Source organism: Lutra lutra, chromosome 11 (genome assembly GCF_902655055.1).
Source record: "Lutra lutra chromosome 11, mLutLut1.2, whole genome shotgun sequence".
Taxonomy (NCBI): Eukaryota; Metazoa; Chordata; class Mammalia; order Carnivora; family Mustelidae; genus Lutra; species Lutra lutra.
In genome coordinates, this window is record NC_062288.1 from 39,521,252 (window position 1) to 39,538,391 (window position 17,140).

Below are 17,140 nucleotides of genomic sequence, written 5' to 3' on the forward strand. Positions count from 1 at the left end.
TAGACTCTTCCAACCAGCAAAAACTACACATGTGCCCATACAAAGAAATTAGTAGTGTGATTCTTACGTCTCATTGACAGAGGAAAACTCCAAAGCTGCTTCTTTTTTTTTTTTTTTGACAGAGAGAGAGAGAGAGAGAGAGAGAGAGAGATCACAAGTAGGCAGAGAGGCAGGCGGAGAGAGGGGGAAGCAGGCTCCCTGCTGAGGCTCGATCCCAAGACCTTGAGATCATGACCTGAGCTGAAGGCAGAGGCTTAATCCACTGAGCCACACAGTTGCCCCCCAAAGCTTCTATCTTAAAGACTCTTTTACTTAGAGCATTCATAAATCTGCCTTCTCTGATTTTTTAAAACAAATATAAGCATTATGATAATCAACCAAAAAGATAAATTAAGAGTAGAGACACTTAAGCCAGGAGCTGCTTACTATGTGCCAGGCTCAAAAGTAAGTGCTTTGACAAGTTTTAGCTTCATTCACTCTTCACAGCCACCCAGTGATATATACCCATTCTGTAGATAAGAAGCTTGAGGCTCAACAAGTTTGTCACTTGTCCAAAGCTTGCACTGGCCATTTAGCTGGTAAGTGGCCAAGCATAGATTTGAACTGAAATTCGTTTCTCAATGAGTACATGACTTAACCCTTATGCTGTACTGTCTTACCAGTTGCTTTTGATTTGCCGTGGTGGATTATTATCAAGTTACATGTTTGCTGCCTATTTCCAGTGCCTGCTGCTTGTTATCCAACAAGATAGTCTACGGCTTCCCTCCTGTTAGTTAGAAGCCCTGGAATCCCTGCCTGCAGGTGTGGGTACCTTCTAGTGCCTTGCACAGATGCCCATAGAAGTCTAGGATCCGGGGTGATCTCTTCATGCCAGCGGTGACCCCAATGGAAATGGTGGGATCAGTGGGGCACCTGGGGGGCTCAGTGAGTTAAGGGTCTGACTCTTGGTTTCGGCTCAGGTCACGACCTCGGGGTCGTGGAATGGAGCCCTGCATGGGGCTCTGCGCTCAGCATGGAGTCTGCTGGAGATCCTTTCCCTCCTCCTCTGAACCCTCCCTTTTCATAAATAAAATCTTTTTGTAAAAGAACTGAAACGGTGTAACTTTAGTACACCTGTGTTGGATATGTGCACATGTCTCTCTGCCATCTCCTTCCTTGAGTGAGGCAGCCTGTCCTCTCGGGCCTTCAGGAGGCTGCTCTGGGCTATGAAACAACAAGAAAGGCAGCACCCCCACCCATCCTGTGGTGTCTACTCATGCTTTGTTTTCCAATTGCTTCAAGAAAGACCCATTTCAGCAAAGAAAGTGTTCTTCTCTGATGTTCAACTAATACCTGAATTTCCTACTTTGAAACCTTGAGCCTTTTACTTTGTTTGGCAACTTCGTTTCTAGCATATCTGTTTATTTTCTGCTAATTCTGTGTGAGGAGGCTGCCTAGAGGGTCAGGAACCCAGCCTGACCCTCTTTGGAGGCCTAGACTTTGGGGTGAATGAGGCCCGTGAGGCCCAGGCCTGTGTGGGGCTTGCTGAGACTTCAGAGGGGGCCAGGCAAGCTTGTTCTCTCCACCTGTGTCTGTTTGTGTCTGCTCTGGGCACATCTTAGCCCTCAGTTGTGTGAGTGACTCACAGAAAAGAAGAAAATTTTGTTTGCCTAGAATGCTTGGGAAAACGTACATGGACGTTTCTAGCTGTGATGTGCGTGATCTTTCATGTTATTATTACTACTAGAACCAAAAATACAATGAGTCTGTGCCATCTGCTAGTTATAATTAGAAACAATAATATAACTAGAGATGGGTCCTAGAAAGCTAGGGAATGTAGTTGGGATTCCCTCTAGAAGCTGTTGAGTTGTGTGTTTTTCACCTTCACTCCTTTCCCACAGAGACACTCATACATACTCTATGTCCAGAAATTTTTAAGAAACACGGTAGAATATGTCGCATGCTTGTACTAAATCTATTGGTGAAAACTAATGTTCCGGAAATTGTTTTAAGGTATATGTGTAAATTATGCACATATGTGTACATAATATATATGTAGTACATGCATCCTATGCATGTAGTGCAGATACAATCCCAATAGCAAGTACTAGTAATCTCTCCATTTTACAGATGACAAAACTGAGGCACAGAGCGGTTAGGTGTCTTGTTCAAGATCACACACAGCTTGGAAGCGGGGGGCTAGAGTCCATATGCTTAGCCACCAGACTCTGCTGCCTCCATGATTTGGAGGTTTCCTGGGTGACTCGGGAGGCACTTTAGATTTTTGCAGTAGTTCAGAATTCACCATTAAGAACCCTAGGGAAGAGTTGGCTTGGTGGAAAGGGCACTGGAGCAGGATTCAGGCCAGCAGTGTTTTGGCCTCGGTTCTACCATTTGTGAGTTGCATGTACTTGCACATGTCTCTTACACAGCACTTCCCTCTCCTCATCTGTAATGGAAATGGTGATAACATCTTTCTCTCTGCCTCACAGAGGTGTCGCCAGGACTGATGACACTGCAGATGTTAAAGACCTGAAGTGTGACCTAAATATTCAGAAATGAATTTTCACATGGTCACAGATTGGTTGGGGAATTCCAAGCCAAACCTTTATCACTCTTAGCCCAGCACCCTCTTCACCCTATGCTATGGTGATATCTTTAAGCAAATTTGTGCTGATCGCTGTTATCTCCTTCTTGGAGAACTGAGAAGTGTCCCACTCCCCCTTGCATGATCCCCTCGTTACTATCATGGCAAACATGCTACTCCACTCAGAAATCATCTTTCTTTTCTTCTGACTTGACAGTCATTATTTTTCCTTTGTCCATTGCATAGAACAGGCTAAGGTTTCCTATTACCAATGAAAATTCCCTTTATAAATTTAAATCAAGCAAAATCAAAATCAAAATCAAGCAAAAGCAAATCCAATTTGATTGGAAGGGGAATGGAAGGGGTCTTCTCTGAGCTAGACCAAGATAGACTGAGGGTCAGCATGCGGGACCTACCTGACATCACCAACAAATTGGGACCAAAGTGGGGCAAGAAGCCACAAACCCCAGATGCCATCCTGTCCTGGCTTATGGCCCAGCCACTTGCACTGAGAACTTGCAGGCTGAGATTTGTGTTGGTCCTGTGTGTTATTACTGATCGCTCTTCTGCAAGGAATGTCTTCCTCCCTTGAGCTTTTGTCCTTTGTCACTCACAGGCGAAGACTGCACAGGCTGGGTGTGTCAAAGGTTACCCAAGTGGATTTCCTGCCCAGGGAAGTTGTGTCCTACTCCAAGGAGACCCAGACTCCCCTAGCTACACATCAGTCTGAAGGTAAACTCTGTCTTTTGTTTGCTTTCCATATTATCTCTGGGAGAAATTGCCAGTGTCACATCCTTCTGGTTCATTTTATATCTTACCATAACAGATCTTCCCAGGACATAAACATAATGACACACTGTGAAAGTCTTAAGACTCCTTTGGCACAGGTTTTAAAAGCTCTGGACAGGGAGCGCAACGGTACTCCTCCAAAGGACCCGTGAACTTTAAAATGGATTACTTAGGTGACATTTTTATCAAAACTGTATGAAGGGGGAAAATCATCACGGGGTAACATACTAGAAACTTTTCTGAATTTAATCAGTAAGAACAGTGTGAACATTAAGAGGCATCATTTTCAGGAGGCAGCAAACAGCAGCACCCCATCAGTTCCTCCAAATCAAGTGTTTTGGGACACAACCACACCCAGTCGTTGGTGTCTGTAGTCTGTGTGGCTCCTTTCTTGCTGTGATTGAAGGGTCGAGAAGCTGTGACAGAGCACTCACAGCTCACACAGATAAAACTCCTTAATCTGGCACCTTAGAAACACTTGGCTGATCCACGATCGACTTTGCCACTCAAATGAAAACACAATAGAGTTTCTTACCATTTAAAATTTAAAACCAGTTAAAATCTCTACACTTCTTTGTGCCTACCGGAAGATATCGGGTGGAAAATTCACATGCACATCCCAGTCCGTCAAATAATAATCTCAGAGAAATTGGAGCTGCTAAAATGCTCCCCCGAGAAACAAGAAATCCCATGTAAGCAGAAGAGGGAGAGGTGCGTGCTTCGGATAAGAGGAGGTTGCCTCCTTGGAAAAGAGCATTATTGGTATAGCCAAGCAAATTCTTTTTTTACTTTGTGGTATTTTATTGTTTGGTGTGGAGAAGAGAGTGGGAGAGTTCCGGGTTCATGGTTGTTATGTAGTAAATACTGAACAGAAGCACGAGAATGAAAAATGATTTGCATGCCTTGCTTGGTTTACAGTGAATGTATGGATTCGTGCAGTTTGGTTGGTGCGAGCTACAGAGCTTTTCAGTTTGGGTTCCAGGCACATCATATCCAGAGTGAAATCTGGTGCCTTGAAGTAGAGTGCTCCCTACAGGGCTTCTGGAACCCTTTCCTGGGTGATGCTGGCTGCTGCTGGGATGAGCCTGGTGACAGGGCCCTAATCTTTCAAATCTGAGAGTGAAAGGATTATTAGAAGCAAAAAAGGAGCACCCTCTGGTGGTGAAATTTTAAACCCGTCACTTCACCAGACTCCAAGAACTGCATATTAAAGTGGCAGCAAACACAGAGTTAGAAAAGCCTTTGGGAGTTCACCTAGTCTATCCCTTGGACCTCCAGGCAAATCAGAAAGATTATTAAAAAACAACCTCACCACCCAACCAAAACATTTGTTTGAGTTAATTTGCTGCCAGAGGTATTTGCAGAGCTGTGCCCTGAGGTATGTTTATTTAGCCGAAAATCTGACCCATAACCTAAAGTTATACAACTGAAATAGGAGAAGGAGTGAATTCTATTTTGAAAATGTGTAGACTGCAGATATTGGAAGGGGTACAGACATATTTACAAGGGAAGATAAATTAAGGATGAAAAGGCCTCGACTCTCAACTTTGAAACTAGAACACATCAAAAGAAAAAGCCTGGGCATTCTGTTTTATTACTGCAAAGAGAGCTTGGGCGCCCTCGTTATGCTGTGGTCCAAGCAGCAGGAAAGAAGGAATTTATTTCTCCGCCATTGGCAGAAGTTCTTCCTGTTTTGTTAAACAAGATTCATAGAGGTTGTTTTTGCGGCGGTGGGTGTCTCGATGGTTCAAATCCCACAATACAGATTTGAACTCGAAGCTAGCCCCCGCAGCTCTAGACACTAAACAATGCCCGATAGGTCCAGAATGGCAGAACTTCAGACTGGGGTTCAGCAAGTTGTCCTCGCGCCGCAGACGCTTCTTCGACCCTGGGCCGCCCGCCGTCGCCCAGCTGCCTGGCTGACAAAGATGCCCCGTGCTCGCCTTTCACCTGCTGTGTGAAGGGAGCTGGTGGAGGGAGGACTGGGGGGGCACATCGGGCAGTGGGAATCCACCACTTGGCAGGTTTGGGTTGGCTTCTGATTTGGGGCTTGAGCCACGGCAATGTTTTCCTGACAACGGTAGCCGTTCAGAAGTAGGAGGTGATGAACTATTGGATTTTATGACACAGTGAGGCTCTTGGATGGGTACTATTTAAAGCTGTGGTGTACGTAAGATCTGTGGCGTATTATCGCCCATAGCATATGGAAGAATGTGTTTTTTTAAGTCATACTGCAACTATGGAAAATGTAACAGTAGTCAAACGAGTGATCTCAGAGCATCGATGTGTTCTATATCCAATGGAATTCCAGTGCACTAAGTTTTTGCCATGTTGCCACTTTACTCTTTAAAATGAAGGGGAAGGGACTTTTCCCAAATTTAAGTCTCTTTTCTCCACCACGTACTATAATGAACATTCTCTTAACTTGTGATTACAATGACCTACTCTGAAAAACACTCCGGAGAAAGATTTAAACCAGGAAGATTAAGGATTGATGTCCCTATGAATACTATTTTTCAATACATATTTAAGTCATGAACTACAGAAAAATAAGGCTGAAAATAGGACACCCTGATTTGGGAAGCAGGATATCTCTATTCCCCAAACATTTTAAACACACGTTTTTTATTCCCAAGTTGTAAGAAAGGAAAAAAAAATCATGCTTCCCTGCCAGACTACCCCTGCCTTGTGTGTTATTAATACGTCCTGGACTGCCCGTGATCTCCAGACATTAGTTAGGAGCCAGTCTTCTGTATCCTTATTACAGTGGGTAAGTGGCTGGCTCTAACAAGGCACCCAATAAATGCTGTTGAATGACAAAGATGATGCCACAAATATCTTAGAAACTCCCAAGTTCTGCAGTGAGCCCTGGGAGGATGAGAATTTCTTAACTTGCTGGTAATGCATAACCCACTCTGGAGGGAGGAGAAGAAAACTTATACAACCTGTTGGTGGTGTTTGAAGTGTTCTCTGATCTTCCTCTCCTCTTCATATCTCATCAACGGGAACTTAATGGCTTCCGGTCAGCTCCCTCCCTTCCCACTGCTTCCCTCCCATGCCTTGTTTCTTATGCCCAAGAAAGAACAATCTGCTTTCGTTGTCCGTAGTGCCGCATGGTGTTGGCTTCCATACACGCACGTGTACGCCTCCCATCCCAGAATCCTCTCTCTCCTGTCTGCCTTCCTTTGGGAAGTCAAAGGAGGAAGGAACAGTCAAGGATTATCTCCTTGGTAATTCCACTTCTGGTAGGCATCACTCCTACCATGAGCTTAGTCCATCTAATGATTATCTAAATGTCTGTCTTGGGTGGGCTGCATGTCCTTCCTTCCCATGCCCAACATGGTGCCTGGCTCAAGGAAAGGGCTCAGTATCAATGGAAGAAATGAAGAATGCCATGAGGCTGGAGGAATAAGAAGGAAAGAAGAGAAAGTATTCACCATACTTTGGTGGGGAGGGAGTATGACCTATGCATTAAGGTTACATTGGCTTTATGGGGTTTTTAAGGAAAAGTCCTGAGAGTGAGCTTGTATGGAGAGGGGAGTTCAGGGTTTCCATTTCAGCCAGGCCTCTAATTTTATTCTCATGAACATGAGCATTAACTCTCCATGAACATGGCACAGTTGTGAGAACAGAAGGAGAAAATCGCCTGTGTTGGCCAGAACAGAGCAAAGCAGTCACCAAGCTGTTACTGTGGGAGACACTACTTAAGTACTTGAAGTTTGGAAGAGATGTGAGGGGAGGTGGCTAAGGAAGGATTTTGTTTCACTTTTGCACTTTTAAAAATATATATATTTTCTTGATTGGTTGAGGAGAATTTCTGCTTTGGCTTCCCATCCTCTCCAATATATACTTAATCCAAAAGCTGTAAGTGTAAGAATGTTGACTAGGGTAGTCTAGTCTAGCACTGTCCAATAGAAATGTAATGAGCAAATGACTACTTTTGTATCTTGGGGGTAAATACCCAGTACTGCAATTGCTGGGTCTTAAGGTAGCTCGGTTTCAACTTTTTGAGGAACCTCCATACTGTTTTCCAGAGTGGCTGCACCAACTTGCATTCCCACCAACAGTGTAAGAGGGTTCCCCTTTCTCTGCATCCTTGCCAACATCAGTCATTTCCTTACTTGTTAATTTTAGCATTTTGACTGGTATGAGGTGGTATCTCAATGTGGTTTTGATTTGTATTTCCCTAATGCCAAGTGATATAGAGCACTTTTTCATGTGTCTGTTGGCCATCTAGATGTCTTCTTTGCAGAAATGTCTGTTCATGTCTTCTGCCCATTTCTTGATTGGATTATTTGTTCTTTGGGTGTTGAGTTTGATAAGTTCTTTATAGATTTTGAATACTAGTCCTTTATCTGATGTGTCATTTGCAAATATCTTCTCCCATTCTGTCAGTTGTCTTTTACTTTTGTTGACTGTTTCCTTTGCTGTGCAAAAGATTTCTATCTTGATGAAGTCCCAATAGTTCATTTTTGCCCTTGCTTAATGTAGTGATCTGGAGGGGCACCTGCACCCCATATTCATAGCAGCAATGTCCACAATAGCCAAACTATGGAGTAGAGCTCAGATGTTCATCGACAGATGAATGGATAAAGAAGATGTGTGTGTGTGTGTGTGTGTGTGTGTGTGTGTGTGTGTGTGTGTGTAGTGGAATATTATGCAGACCTATAAAAAATGAAATCTTGCCATTTGCAATGCCGTGGATGGAACTAGAGGGTACTATACTAAGCAAAATCAGTCAATCAGAGAAAGACTATTATCATATGATCTCACTGATATGTGGAGTTTGAGAAACAAGGCAGAGGATCATAGGGAAAGAGAGGAAAAATGAAACAAGACAAAACCAGAGAGGGAGACAAACCATAAGAGACTTTTAATCTCAGGAAACAAACTGAGGGTTGCTGGAGTGGAGTGAGGTGGGAGGGATGGAGTGGCTGGGTCGTGGACATTGGGGAGGGTATGTGTTGTGGTGAGCATTGTGAATTGTGTAAACCTATACCCCTTAAACAAAGAATACATTACACGTTAATTAAAAACAAACAAACAAACAAATACATAATGACCCAGCAACACCTGGGTGGCTCAGTTGGTTAAGCAGTGCCTTCAGTTCAGATCATGATCCCAGGGTCCTGGGATCTAGCCCCACATCTGGCTCCTTGCTCAGCAGGAAGTCTGCTTCTCCCTCTGTCCCTCCCCGTGCTCTCTCTCTCTCATGTGTGCACTCTCTCTCTCTCTAACAAATAAATAAATAAAAGCTTTAAAAAAAAGAAACATAATAAGTCATCATTAATTTTAATAATATGTTTTATTTAACCCAGTATATTAAAAACATTATCATTTTAATATGTATCAATATAAAAATTACCAGTGAGATATTACACATTCTTTTTCAAGTCTCCAAAATCTGGTTTTTATTTTATACTTAGGGGATATCCCAGTTCAGACACTAAGTTTTCTTTTTTTTTTTTTTTTAAAGATTATTATTTATTTATTTCAGAGAGAGAGAGAAGGAGAGAGCATGAGCAGGAGGGAGGAGCAGAGGGAAAGGGAGAAACAGATTCCCTGCTGAGCAGGGAGCCTGATTTGGACTCAATCCCAAGACCCCAGGATCATGAACTGAGCCGAAGGCAGATGCTTAACCAACTGAGCCCCCAGGCACCCCCAGACACTAAATTTTCATTGGAAATACTTGAACAATAATTAGACTTCTTAAAATTTGCAATTGAAACAGCAGAATCAAATGTCATAGTTGCTCCAAACATATTTAAAAGCTTTTAAATAATGGACTCAAATATCAGTTTTTTAAGTTAAATATAAGTAAAAATGCAGTTCCCCGGTTGCATTAGGCACCCTCAAGTGCTCAGTAGCCACACGGGGCTAACGGCTCCCAGACTGGACTGCTCACATCTACCACACACCGTCGTTTCGTAGTTCAGAAGCTGAGACCCACAAAGTCAGCCTGATCTTCACTTCGCCATGGCGGGCCAGAGACACCTGGGGGAGGAGACACCCCCTCGTTTGTAGAGAACTTCTCCAAGGGCATGATGACATCATGGATTTTCCTTCCTTTTGTGAGATATGCTGTGTCTAAGCAGGTGTTAGATGGCTGGACAGGAGCAAAGTTGTCCTCCAAGCAGGGCAAGTTCACAAATAAACCTCATTTAGTCATCACAGAGACAATTATGAGAACTCCCGCTGGGTTCTCCCTTCATAGTTCAGAGTTCAGGTAATGGGATGTTTGCTCCTACACTCTCTTCGCATTGTACAAGGGACTGCCAAAGACTGTGTATGAACTCCTTGTTAGTTATCGACACCTATGCCGCTCCCCTCTCCCTTCTCCCCACATTCTGTGTGAAGTGATTAATGAAAATGATCAAGATTTGAATTCTAAACCATGTATGGTTGAGTTCTAACTCTTCCAACACCTTGGTGGCCCCCAAGAGCATTGCTAAATAAAGTCCTTTTCCAGAGAATCTAGGTAGAAATATTTATTTGGAACCTTAAATATGAAGCCAGGCAGTTCTTAGGGTTATAATTTCCTGGTGGAAGCCAAACCCGATACCCCTAGAGATAAGTTGGGAAAACACAGGCTTTGGTGGTATAACCTTGACTCAAGCTCTTCAGCTGGCCCACAGGTTCCTGCACCTCACCCTCTATCTCTAAACTTACTCTTTAAAGAACAGGCAGGTATCCGGAGACCAGCCGTGGTGACAGCTGGATGCAAATTAAAATTCCCTAGTGAAGATGACACACACTACTCTTATTTTTCGTTTCTGTTCTATAGACAAGAACGGACACTGTTCCAGAAAGATACTGACATCTGCTACATTTTGCTTCCTTGAACAAGGCCTGGCATTTCCCCTTTGACACTTGATTAAAGTGTTAATCCTCTTTCAGAACAACTATAGAGGGTTCAAGCCTCTTGTTAACAAGGTCAGCAGTTGAGGGATCCTCTCCTAGGACATTCATTTTCTTTAACAATGTTAACCTCATATTATCTTGGTAAGTCTCTTGAAAGACAAAAAAAAAAAAAAAAGGAAAGAAAAAAAGATGGGCTCCTTTAGAAATACAGACACCCTAGAATTTTATTTTTTTTAGACATTACATATATTGAATAGACAAAATTTCTGCTTTAAAAAAAAAAAAAGATAATTGCTTTCCCTATCCCTGATACTTCTTTTCAGCTGTTGGTCAGGAGAGCTTTGATGGTTTAGTTCTTGATTTAAATTACACATTGAAATAGATACTGGCTTAGATGCTTGGCCAATTTTAATATTCTAAAGCAGAAGCCTCATGCTAAAAGTTAACTTATTTTTTTGAGCACCTAGGGAGAGTGCCATAGGTGGTACAGTCAAATATATTCATTTATCCAAAATATTCCTTCCAGTGAAAACAGAAGGGTGCTAAATGACAACTAAAAATAAAGCCAGAATTCAATAAAAAAGACAAAATGTAGAGTAAGACTTGGTGCCAGTGGATACCATCTTATTTCCTGTACTTCTGTAATCTGTAGTCCAGGGGGAGGGACATTGAGAAAAAGGGCCCCAGAGCATCATGTGAACTTTAGCTAAAAAGGAGATGAAGATGTATCTTCATTATAGTACCGTACTGGAAAATAAAATGTTATACCTTAGGAAGATGGCCCGGTACTTTGTTTAACCATCAGTTAGCCACTTAATTGACCAACATATCACATTCTCTGCATCAAGGGTTAATGTGCTGATGGAGTTCAGAAGTAAAAGCTTTTGCATGGAATGAAAACATTGTCCCTTGAAAGCTGCTATGAAGGATCCATCCCTTTAATATTCCATACAACCTTAGGATAACTTAAAGAGCCTCTTCACAGCAGGAAGATGAATAATGAGGCAAAACATGGGCCTGGAAGCTCATGTTAAGAACACAAAAGCTGTTTTGAGATTTTTTTTTTTTAAATCTGACTCCAAGGTTCACACAGGGTAGGTACATCATCCAAGTATATTTCACTGAGAAAATCACTAACACCCCAATTATAGACCTGATATCAAGTAAATATGTAATCACAGATCACTAACTGCTTTTCCCAGATCCATTTACCGATCCAATCCCCTTGATCCTTCAAGGCATACCTTCTCATAGTCCTCATTCCTGGTCAGATGCACGTTAATTCTATGTACCAGCAGTGCCTGGCATAGTGCTTAATATTTGGGGTGGGAATGGATGGATGGCCTGACTTAGCGCAAAGGTTAATAGCAACTGTCTGCCTAAGGAGCCAGGTAATAGAAGAAATAAAAGTAGGTCAAAGGGTAGGAGGTAGGGGAGGTGCTCTAGAATTCATAATTTTAAGCACTGGAAGCTATAGTTGATTTAAGCAGGAAAGAACTTGAATGAAAGGATATTCTATAACTCACAGAATCAACATGAAGTTTGAAAAAGCACACTCAGAGGACAGGCAGAAACCAACCGAGGGAAGCTAATTATTAAGGAGACAGCCCAAACCCACAATACATAGAGTTTTCAGTAAGTCTGTGAGTTTGCTGGCCATTACCTAGGGGAAGCATGACAAGCAGGAGGAAAATTCAGCATAAGTAGTTATTCTAGAGAAAAGACGTTGATTCCTCTCCCCATGATAGAGAAAGATGAAAGTGAGTGACCTCGCTAATTACCCTTTCAAGATATGGTCCAATACTGAGGGTTTAGGTTGACTCTGGTTGGGCAATGGCCCAGACACTGAGTCAAGACCACTGAGTTCCTGTAGAGCCTGTATTCTTGCCACCACTGTTGTCAAATCTAAAGACCTCTTCTATGTGTCCCTTTTAGAGTTACTCGTCTGCTCTGGACATCGTTGAATCAGTGGGACCATAATTTCTAAGTTGTGTAGCCATTAAATGGTAGAAGCCTTTTGAGTCACCTGGCCAATGGAAGGAGTGTGTGCATGGTAGCCGTTCTGGCCCATGCAGCATTATGGCTCTTAGTATTAGATAAACAGTGTATTTGTCATAGACTTTGAAGTTTACCAGACCACTAGACCTATAGAGACTTTTCTGAAATAGCAGGTCCTCTATATTCGAAGGTTTTTCTCCTATCTTCTAGTCTACTGTCTTAACCAGGTATGGAAGGTAACCCCGCTCCCTCTGCAGGTCCTGCCGGCATGACGCCCTGTGCGGCAGGTGGGATGATCAAGGGCTGTAGAGAGAGCCGGAGAGCTGGCTCGGCCCTGGTGTAAGATGATGAAGATGCAAAAAGAAAGGAGGTGGCTCTTCTTTGGCTGTCAAGCAAGGCTTAGTATAGAATATGGTGTGGGGTTACTCCCAAGCCTCCATAGCTTTCCCCATATTCGGTTTTTCCGTTATTTGCTAACGAGCACTGTCCCTTGCACATGAGCACCTTGGTGAGGATGGCAGTTCAAAGGGCTTGTGCTCCAGAGTCCACAAAATTTAAAATTTGCTCTTGATTTTGGCAGACATCTGTGTATGCAGCCGTTTGTCACAACCAGAGAAATTGCGGGGGTCTGCGCCTTCAGCTAAAATACAGAGATTTGAGTTTGTCATCCCTTCTTTAACCTGTCCATTCCTATTAGCGGCATCCAGCTCACCCCAGGGTCTCCACATTCTTCATACCATTCACACTGTTCAGTGGCAGTGACACTTTGATCCCTTAAATCCTTCTTTTCAACGGACACTTCATTAAAGATCACCACAGAAGAAAACCTACCCAGCTATTCGTTGTGGCTGACAGGTTCACATTCCCAGAGTCTGAGTTTTCATTTTCTTTAGCCCCTATTAAGGCAAATAACCAACACCAATTCCCTGAGTGATTGTCTTCTGATACTCGTATATATGCCAATCTGGTTCCATGGTTGCCAACAATAAAAATTAGCCGCAGTTAACCTACACAGAAAAGGGGTTTCTTGGAAAGACAGGAGAGACTTGATAGAATTGATGAATTAGAATTGGGTCAGCAATAGAGAGACGCAAAGCAGCCCTAACTTCTACTGTGACTGTACTTGAAATAGGGCTTTTAGGAGATAGTTAAGGTGAAGTGAGGTCCTCGGGGTAGAATCTCAATCCCATAGGATTGGTGGCCTTGTAAGAGGAGGAAGAAAGAGATTTGTCTCTGTCTGTCTCCACATGCACACAGAGGAAAGGCCATGTGAGGACACAGTAAGGAACGTCTGCAACCCAGGCCGGGAGTTCTGACACAACGAGTCGGCTCGTAACTTGATCTTAAACTTCCCAGCCTCCAGAACTGAGAGAAAATAAATTTCTGTTGTCTCAGCCACTCAGTCTATAGTATTTTGCGAAGGCAGCCCAGGCTGACAGAGACAGCAGCTGACAAGGCCGTGCCACGGACTCCGTTCAGCCTGGTAAGACCCAACATCCTGGCTTCCTGTCACTGGACACTCACAGTCACATTCAGATTGCAAGTCCGTAGTCACTCCTGCCTTGGAAACCTCTGCTTCTCCTTGAAACCTGACAATACTGGCTGGAGCTTTAAAGAGCAGTATGGAAGTCCACTTAGCTAGACCTAGGTGACACGCCCTGCATTAGCTGTGAGGGGCCAGGCAGAGGCAAAACTGTCCTCGCCCGGTTTCTGTAATGCTCAGGGAGGCTGTGACTCTACTTTGATTTGTCTTGCTATACTCCCTGCCAGAAGAGACTGTTTGGTTGCTGGACAGCCCCAAACACATATTTTTTAAAAATGCCCACTCTGATGTGAGAAGAAAAAGGGGGAGGTAAAAAATTATATTGATTATGTGCCCAGCACACTCATGCACTTCCGGTGTTGCTGTAGCATTTGCTCATTGTGAATCGGAAGTACGGAGAGAGCACGGCTCATTGGATTTGCCGGCAGCTGTCTATCTATGGTACTACTGGCTGTCAGAGGACGATGGGGAAATGGTGTGAAAGAAATTACTTTAGTGCCATCTTTTATTTTAAACAGTCTCAGTTGGAATGTGCAGTTAAAATTGGGTGGAAATGTTGAAACGTCAGTCCCACTTTCTCCCTAAGGTCTTGGCCAAGTGTAGAGGAGAGAAAGGTGAAGTTGACATGATCTCATGGCCTTGGTGGAGTGGGGAGGAATAAGAGGGGTCCTGACCTCATGCCAGTCCTTGCTAGTATGCTGGCTGACATCTGCTGTTCTATGATGTGATGTTCTTTGACTTCCTGGGCATTGGTGCCCAGTACCACGGCACATGACTGGTGGACTAGTATCTGTTCTCTTTGTGTGGCAGTGTTCCTAGGAGTACGGGCCATTTCGATCTTGATAATTGGCTTTTCTCTCAGTCTTCCTTGCCTCCAGACCTTGAGTCAATGCCTGATCCTCTATCCAGGCGCTGGCCTAGAAGTCAGTCCCCAACCCATGCCGTGTAGTCTCTTTATCTACTGCAACAGAGCCTCATGGCAGACCGGCCTTCAATTCAGAGTCCATGCCTCAGATGATCTTAGGGAGGCTCAGCTGCCCTCATCCGTTCTTCTCTCTGTTTTATCATGCTGACCACCCCCACTAAAGCTGGGGTGTCTTGTGGTAAGAGACCTGTTGCATAATGGTCTCCTCCTAGTTCCCCAAACAGGAAATATGGTTCAAGGGTCTCTGTGCTCAGTTCTCTTCTCTGTTTATTTTGCACTGCACCCCCTCCCAATTCTTCTCCCCAGAAAGTAAAAATCCAGATATATCTAAATATTTCTCTCTTCTTCTCTTTGCATGCTCCTTTCCTTGCCACTTATCTGGAAATAAACTCCTCTGTGTTTAACCACCCCCCCAACCAGGCTGGGGGAAGGAGTACACAGAAGGAGGGATCTTTACAGTTTTTGATATTCTAAATGGTAAGGAAAAGGAATTTGGAATATTCTTTCTCCTTTAATTAAACCTAACTCTCCTTTGAGAAGAGAGCTGAATCTTCCCTTAGCTGCTTTATTTTCATACTTTTGTATCAAATTCTAATCTTTCTTCTAGCAAATGAATGCCATAGGTAGATTAGAGTGAAGATCATTATGTTCAGAAAGACAAATAGAAAAACACATTAATACTCTTCAAATACAACTCCCACAGCACACCAATACTGATCATTGCTCTTGATCAGCAATAGATTCAAGAAATATCAGGATTAAAGAACCTTACAGGGTAGAACAAACCTTTTTATTTGGTTATAAGGATAACAGTTGCTATGTTGACTAACTCAAGAGGTATATAAAGGCTTCACTTCCAGCATGACAATACCGGGAGCTTTGTAGATTTCCTTCTCAGTAAAATTAGCGTTATTTAAGGAAAAACAAAACAAAACCACCTATTTAAAGTTTCTGGAAATGATCCCAAGGGCATACAGTAAATGAAAAAAAAAGTATTAAAGAAAACTTACTAAAACTTGATAAGAACAGGAAAAATCTGTGATATTTGAACTCTCTCCTCTCTCTTCCCAGTATAGTTTGAAACAAAGTCCGCTTCAAATAAGTGCAGCAACGACAGAGCTGCCTCTCCCACCAGCTCCCAGCTGGAGAGCTACCGTATCTTCCTGGGAAGGGCAGGACATTAGCATGTCCATATCTGCCACTAGCTACCTGTTATAGAGCCTACTTTCCAAGGAAGGGCAACAGAGAAGTGGGCATTCTCTTTTTCAGCCTAGCACAGACTTGAAGGATGGGGATTTTACCTTGACTTCAGCATTCTATAGATTTTGGGGCCCTAATTGCTTTCACCCAATTTATATGTAAGGCAGAGTTTCCACTTAGGGAGAGGCAAGCCAAATAAACCAGAGACTACAGCAGGACCTCACTCTGCCAAGCACTGTGCTCTGAAAGCAGGGGTATCATTCAGAGAGAAGTGTGCCACTATCCCTTCCGTCAGTGCTAGAGCCTGGGCTCAGAGATTTTGTTCAGACATAGAGCTTAGAATTTCTTCCCAAAGAAGCTGAATTCATTCACAGCAGAGGGTGGGGATGTTCAAGCCAAAGGACATTCTCAATACAGTGAAGGTTACGGTGTAGAGCAATTAAAAGGCAAATGGTAGATGCATTAGAGATACAAGTTAAACCATAGGTTGGTCATAGGTTTACCAGATGGAACCAAGGAAACAGACAGCTAAGAAGAGCCCTCCTGGGATCAGACAATCTCAAAAATTGATCTCAAAAGCTATTTTTGTAAAGGAGTCTGAATGTAATTGGATCAATCCATGGAGAAATTTGTGCCCCAGGACATTGCCAAAAACAACAGAGTAATCTGCCAGCAATTAAGTGGAACTTATAGTCAAGGAATGGGATGGTTAAAGAGACTGCAAAAGACCATCATTCCAGAATGACTTTGCACATGTCCAAGGCTGCATCCTCCAAAGAACAGTATCCCATATGGCTTCCCACTATGTGGGAAAGGGAGAGAACAGATGTTAGGAAAATAACCTAGTCATGAAGCATAAAGAAGCAAATAACAATAACCAACTCCTGTGGAAGGGGAAGGGGATCAACCAGAAGCCAGAATTTCTGTAATATTATTGAAAATAACCAGTTTCCAACAAAAAAATGTGAGGCATACAATGAAAATGGGAGGTCTGATTGGGAAAAAGCAGGCAAAAAAACCCTGCCTATGAAAGTGAGCAGGTATGGGATATAACAAGTGAAAACTCCAAAGTAGTAGTGGTTTCTCTCTCTCTCTCCCTCTCCCTCTCTCTCTCTACATATATATGTATAGATAGATAGGTATACTGAGAAAGAAATATGAATATATAGATTTTTTCAAAGAAATAAAGGAAACCGTACTTCAAAAAAGAAAATGAAGGTATGATTACAGTATTTCATCAAATAGTGAATCTCAACAA

General features: G+C 43.0%; 1 protein-coding gene across 3 annotated transcripts in view; it reads left to right on the forward strand.

The window, feature by feature from the left end:
- Positions 1–17,140, forward strand: part of DYNC1I1 (dynein cytoplasmic 1 intermediate chain 1) — a 301,967-nt gene that overhangs the window by 70,148 nt on the left and 214,679 nt on the right. For all 3 annotated transcript variants that reach the window (XM_047695760.1, XM_047695759.1, XM_047695761.1), the window contains one exon: positions 3,183–3,298. In XM_047695760.1, coding sequence (XP_047551716.1) covers positions 3,183–3,298 — 116 coding nt within the window. The remainder of the gene's footprint in view (positions 1–3,182; positions 3,299–17,140) is intronic.